Raw genomic sequence first — 7,294 nt, 5'->3', positions numbered from 1 at the left:
TTTCCAACATCAATTCAATGTCAACAAAATAATGATCAATGGGGTCGATTCAGACACGGACGCTAAGCTGCGCTCTTTTGCAGTCAAAAGGGGCCGGATATGCAAATTCCGCGATCGCACTGTCTGGTGTAAGGAGGCCCTCTATGTCTTAGAAAGCTACGGCAGAGCAAATGCACACCGGTCTAAAAACGCCCACTTTTCTTTCTTAACACACGTCATCTCCAGGAAGTGTATGATTAAACAGAACCATCGAGAGTTATCGGAGCAGCACGCAGCGCTTGAGGTAGACCCTACCCCACCGCAAGCACTGCGATCACTGCAGGCTGAAATACAACCAGGTGACATGTACAATTACGCTTCCATGCTAATTATGCACACCCATAAAACTCCGTTCTGATGCCGATACGCCTGCGTTTGCAGCACCACTCCCCCGTTCACAAGCACCTTCCCCTGTTACCACCCACAAACGGCACTGTCACTCAAAGTAGCGTCCAGTCTGTGTACTACGAGCACACGATTCCCGGATGCAGTGACTGGTTCGTGCATGCGTATTTTGCCGCATGCGCAGACGGGTGACAGTCGCTCATAGCATGCGTCCACGGCTTAGTGACCGGGTCTGAATCGGGCCCAATGTCTTTTATCTTCATGGTTTAAATTTTGGTTTTAGTGGTAACAGAAATGACACATGTAGCATATTTTTAGCACAGTTTATTGTTCAATGTAAATGCTTTCCATGATATACTGTAGTTAACACATGAAGCAGTAAGCTTTGCCTTCATGTTAATCAATCCAGTACTGAAGTGGCACATCCGAAGCAGCACATTAAGGTTCCAAAAAAAAAAGACAATCTGTACACTTTAGATAAATAGAACTCTGGATAGCCCAACTCTAAGGACTGTGACATTTGTTACAAAATAATAATGCTAGGCACAGCACTGTACACACAAATAAGGGTGAAGGAAACAACCAAAACTAAAGGGATGATTTTACTTTAAAAATACAGTCACAAGTCTTAATTGCCCAGCACGTACATCATGTGTAATTATTGTCCTCACTGAGGGCAGAATACATGCACCACAAATATGTTTAATATAAGCTACTGTACTTATATGGTCCTGTAATACATTGCTGACATTTATTTAGTGGGGTTGCTTGCTAGGTGAGAGAAATACTGCTTTAGGTTATAACACTGACAATTGCTTTGTAGTGATTTTTATATATCACTAGTCTACCTTCACCAACTGCTGCTTCTATCATTTTGTAATTACTTAAATATAAGTTTGTGGGTTGGATTTATACTGTAGTTTGAGAGCATATTATGAATATACAGTGTATATATATATATATATATATATATATATATATAATTTAGGTGTTTGTACATCATTGGGGGTGAGGAGGATACTTGACAACGGAGGAATTTAATATTGCACCAGTTGGTGATAGCTGCTCTGAAAATCAGATGTCCCCTCGATCTCTAACACTGCTACAGAAGAAGCAGTGATACTTATAAACAATTTCTGACTTGTGATGGAGATTTGCAATTTTCTATGTTCCTTTATAGAATTAAAAGTGGTACCTACTAAAAGACACTCCCTTATTATAGCCTAGTCTGGGAAGCCGTGCCTCCCAATCAATCTGTTTTGCTGTAGTTATAGCTCTATGGAGTTGAGGATAGACTGAGACCTCCAACAATTTCAGCTGCAGCAACTCAGTTAATGAGGGGGCTCCTATTTACTACACAGGCTTAGGGCTGTATTCAATTAGAGGCGAAAAGCCGTTTTCTCCCATTTTTTGGAGATAATTTCGCCTGAAAATGTATCTCCCTATTCAATTCAATTCTGTTTTCGTCTAAGCGAAAGGCAATGCACTGAAATAGGCGAAAGTTTTTCTCCATAGAATGGCAAGGAAACAAAAGTGAAAAATCTATATTTTGGGGTGCAGATTTTGGGAAACCACCCAGAACCCTTGGTACACCTCTCCAGAGGACAATTCACCCCCCAAAAAGGGAAAAAATGCCGGAACACCCCAAAAAACACCTTAGAAAATTTGGCCAAAAATAAAAAAAGTGGGGAGACTACTTCAAAAACTAGCGAAATAAGATTCTTGGGGTGCTCTGAAAAGGGGCCAAGTGTTTTTGGGATTGCAGGTGCTTGTATGACAGAGGAATTTCACTTTTTCTAAAACTACACTTTATAGCCATACAAATATGCTAGTACCCATTTTCAAGCACCCCAAATTTGATGGGACTACTTATTTTCTCCAAAAAACACTGCTTTATGCCATTCTTGCACACTTTTACCTAGACACTAATAGCAAACAATTACCACCACTTAAGTACCCTAAATAGTTTAATTAGGGCTAATACTAAACTACCATAATGATTTCCGAAGTCAGCCCATCTTTTTCTGGGGTACAGAGTGATTCCCGGAATTCATCCTGCACTTTCCGCCTGGTTAACATTCGCCGGGTCCCGTTTTAGCCTGTTTGGTAATTGAATATGGAGTAAATCGGGAGCACGCACGAACAGTTTTCGCCTCCAAAACAGGCAAAGGCGAAAAGTCGGGTATTCAGAACATTTTCTCTGAGGCGAAACGAATTGAATACAGGCCTTAATTGGCTAAATTAAACTGGTTGCCATAAAATAGACACCACCCCTTAAAGACAGTCTAATGTTAGCGCTTTATCTATAATATTTTCGGTCCCGATAAGTTTCTGATAAGCCTGCATTTGTGAGCATTAGGCAGTATAACACTGCTTACAGTCTATAACAATTAAGAGGTACTACAGCACACAATGCATAGTAGTAAAGCTGCATGACATGACTGGCTATATTATACTATGCTCTAAGGGAAATATGCTTCAGTGTTTGCAAAAGAAAAAACGATTCATAAAGAAGCCACAAAAAATCTTATATGCATTATACTGCACAGTACACACTGCTGTCAGGCATCTAGAGGTAAATTTGCTAAATTAAAATACCTATTTATGAAGACAAAGACAAGCGTAGTGAATTGTGCACGGGATGAAAACAGTGATTACTGTATATAATTTCATAATATCTATTCAATTATCGGTTGACATCCATGAACAAAATGTTAAATGAAGTGATTAAACAGAGCAAAACATATTTTGGCAATTCAATACAATTCCCTGGCCCAAAGAAGAAAGACTGGTTGAAATGAATCAGTGTAAAAAGACTGTGCCACAAGGCAGTTATACTGTAAGTAAGAGCAGTTTAAGTCTTCATCTTTAATGTAAATCTGGTACTTTTTACAAATTCCCCTATAGATTGTAATCTTACGAGCAGGGCCCTCTTACCTCTTTGTCTGTCTGTTATTGCCCAGTCTTGTTTTAATACTGTTTTGTTCCCAATTGTTAGGTGCAACAGAATATGCTGGTGCTATATAAGTAACTGTTAATAATAATAACAATAATTCACATGACGTTCCACTGCATCTCTTTATAAAGACGAGTGGTGTTAAGGTTATTAAAGTATTATGTATAACCGCTGACCTATAATAATTACTAATGCAGCTAGAGATGAATAAAGAAAAAAAAATGAAGAAAAAATGAGAATAATGAAATAAAAATGGAATTGCTAGTGTAATAAATAGATCTATAATCTACAGTAGCTATAAAAATGCAAATGTTCAGGTATAACAGGAACATACGGTACTAGTCTCTGTGTTGGCAGACTGGTAAAGCTGCAGCATTATTAAATTGTGGCAATAAATTTAGATGCCAGTGGAAAATCTGCAAAAATAAAACATTGTAAAATCAACTCTATTTACAAAAGTTGCATACTAGAAAAATAGACCACGCTTATTTACCAAAACAGTCACTATTTCAGCATTTTAAGATTTATGTAAAATGTGGTAAATACATTTTTATGTTGTGAGCATTGCATTTTTTGCATTCAAATTGTAACACTATTAAATTCTGATATAATAAAAACAATGCACATGACATGTGAGAATATATAGGCTCTAATGGGAAACAAAGCAATGAAAAAGTACCTCCAAATTCTAAATTAAATTAAAAAGAAATGAGAATTGAGCAGCAAAATGAAGTTTCAAAGAAAACACGGCATACAGTAGTGATGTGTTGATAACACATACAGTACTTGGGTATAGTTAGGGCCATATTTACATTAGGCACAATAGCATACTCTTGGTTTTGGTAGGATTGAATGAAAAGTGAGTATGGTCTTAAGCAAATGCAGATGTGGTTGTGTGGACTGAGGCAAGGCTTATTTTGTTGTCGATTTTCCACTCTTAAATGTTGGCTGGGGTCTGTTCCTAAAATCATCATAGGCTAAAAGACAGTTTTTTTCTGCACAATGCACCTCAACTTTTTCTTTGCATCAGCAAAGAAAAATGAGCAAGAATAAACCAATATGATTTTAAATGCAGTAAAGGAATGTTAAATTAGCTTAGTAGGAGGAAGGCGTATCTAAGAAACATGATGGGATACTTTGTGCTCTTTGTTAGGACTTGCTAATGTACAGCATCTTCTATGTCAACAGTTATGGCCAGTGGATAAGTTAGGATTTAGGTAGTTGTATGCCTACAAGCTTCAATTGTGTACATCTGTCCCCCCCATAGAGCAGAATGTCTACAATACAAACTGTCTGCCTTAGTATAAACAGATTTCGGCAGTTATGTCCCAATACACCAGATTTGGCAGGACCATCTCTAGTCTTGGATCCTGCAGAGGGTCTGACTTATCAGAGGATTTAGATGAATGCATCTGTGACTGGAAGGATCTGCATGGAGTTTGGGGCGGTGTGGCAAGGTTTGCTATAGTAGGGGTTCTCATTTTAACCCAGTTTTACAGACATCAGTATTAAACACTCATTGTTAGTGAGTTATACTGTATATATTGCATTGCAAACATAATGCTAATACATATATTAATTCCAATACATATTAACATGTCAACTCAGAGTTCCTACCCTAAAGTACTCAACCTGTAGCCTCGGGCCATTAAATGATTACAAAACCCCAAAGTTACATCTAATATCCATATCATTTATAGCAGGGGGCACATAATCCCATTTAGGAAACAGTCATGATTATTTACAGCCATTAGGGAAACCTGAAAATATAAAATAATATATGAATGCATTAAATAAAAATATTTTATCAAAGAACATTTTTCGGTCCCACTTCATCCAGGATCCATTGATTGATATAGTATACTAAAATAGGAAAATATTGTTTGTTGCGTTTTGAACATGCAGCAGAAAATAATAAATTGATACAACTTGTGAATATGTGCTGTAAACAGTAAGTTATTGAAAAAAACAGCATAATTTAAATTATAAAACAGACATTTTATATTGTAATGAACCACAGTACCTTTCATATAGTTCTCCCTACGTAGGACAATGGAAGAATGCCTAAACAATAGTTTTCTTTTCTTATTTACAATATTGGAGAACAGAATTTACTGTAATAAATAAAGTCAAGCAAGCAACTTTTCTATTGTGGCCACAGCACAGTTTTTGCTCTGTAAACATTTATTTCTGGAAAAACATAGTAAGAGCGAAATAAGCATAAAAATAACAATACCGTTTGGGCATTTTAAGACTATTGTGAACTGTATCAATGTGGAAGCAAGGATGCCACGACGAGTACTTTTTATACCTGCATTCATTTTAAAGGACACTAAGACCATAAAAGAAATACAATAACAGAAGTAAAACACATTTAAACAAAAAAGAAAGAAAGAAAAAATATGAATGGTTATGGAATGTAACGGATTTAAAACCACTGCACTTGTACTTGTGATCTGGAGTAAGCAGCATTTAAAAACAGTGGTACAAACTGAATTATTGTTTGTGTCAAACATCTTAGTGGGGCAGCGGGACAAGAATATCAACATAATTGATGGGAAAGAAGCCTGACTGGCCATGGAGCATCCCTTCATACCAATTTTCGTCAATCTGATTGGTAAGTGTGATGATGTCGCCTTCTTTGAAGCCAAGCTCCCCTTCATTTTCTGGATCAAAGTCATAGAGTGACCGACAACATGGCTGATCCATGGGGGCTCCTGTATTACAAACAAATAAATATTCCATTTAAAGGTCCATTAAACTGTCATTTGTAAATACCAGGGCAGTATGAAGGGGGAATAATGCTGAATGGTGAAGCAAAATAATTAATATTCTAGGTCAGTTGAGGGCTATAGAGCGTCAGTTTACTTTCTTGTCCCCGGTGTTAAAATTTGTAATTACAGCTCTGACAAAATACATATAGTCAACTGGTTAGCTTAACAAGTACATTTTCATATGTGCGGCCTATACTGACATAGATACAGATGTATCCATATATGTTTATCCTCAGTGCGCTACAAGTTATACTACACAGAACGCGGGAGCTCTGTGTGACTCAGTAGCACAAGCATCTTTTCATGCGACTTCTTACCTTCAAATGCCTTTATTCGCACAGTGATGGGAATAGATAGCATAAGCAGCTTCTGCTGATTAATATGATATGCAGCATGCCTATGTTCTGTGTGTGACTGCGGCTGTATCTGCATTAGAATTGCTATGTTACATTGTCAGCGGCTGTAACACTGTAATGTAGCGTTTCTCATGCAGATACAGCCGTAGTTGCACACAGAATATAGGCATGCCGCATATCATATTAATCAGCTGCTTGTTCGTCCTATGCGCATCGCTGTGCAAATAAAAGCATTTGATGGTAAAAAGTTGCACGAAAATACGCTCTGTGCTACGGAGTCATGGCATGGAGCGCCTAGAAGGGCTGTTTAACGCGCAAGAAGGCTGGATGTATGAGGACACATCTGTACTTTATCATGACTCAGATACTTTGACCAGAGGCTTGGGATAAAGTTTAATGACTTCCTTTGGAATAAAAGAGAGCGAGTGTAAGTGGCTGGAACGTAGATGGATTCGCTCCTAACTAAAAATCATTTACGTAAAACAGACTTGGAGTCCCCATAGCACTCCCAACCAAAACCTTTTCTACAGCCACAGTTGCAGCTTCACACATAAGCTATCAATGCTAGCTCTCAGCGGATCTGTAGTTCAATGCATATGCTACCGCTGCTGGCACTCAGTGGACACATATGCTCTCAATGTCAGCACTCATGCGATGCACTAAGCTCTGAAAAGTTATAGAGTGCAGAGTGATAAACGACCAGCCACTCAGCTCCCAACTGTCATGTTATAGACTGTGTTTGAAAAATGACAGTTGAGAGCTGATTGGCTGGTTAGTTTATCACTCTCCAGTTTATCATTTTTCAGAGCTTAGTACATCCGGCC

General features: G+C 37.9%; 1 protein-coding gene across 1 annotated transcript in view; it reads right to left on the bottom strand.

Moving 5' to 3' along the window:
- Positions 1-693: 693 nt before the first annotated feature.
- SH3GL2 (SH3 domain containing GRB2 like 2, endophilin A1) overlaps positions 694-7,294 on the bottom strand; it is a 173,829-nt gene continuing 167,228 nt past the window's right edge. The window contains exon 9 of the mRNA XM_088457317.1: positions 694-6,057. Coding sequence (XP_088313443.1) covers positions 5,858-6,057 — 200 coding nt within the window. The 3' untranslated portion in view covers positions 694-5,857. The remainder of the gene's footprint in view (positions 6,058-7,294) is intronic.

The sequence above is a fragment of the Taudactylus pleione genome, unplaced genomic scaffold (assembly GCF_031769625.1).
Source record: "Taudactylus pleione unplaced genomic scaffold, aTauple2 ptg000757l, whole genome shotgun sequence".
Lineage (NCBI taxonomy): Eukaryota > Metazoa > Chordata > Amphibia > Anura > Myobatrachidae > Taudactylus > Taudactylus pleione.
Note: the sequence above shows the minus strand (reverse complement) of the source record. Positions and strands in the feature narration are given on the sequence as shown.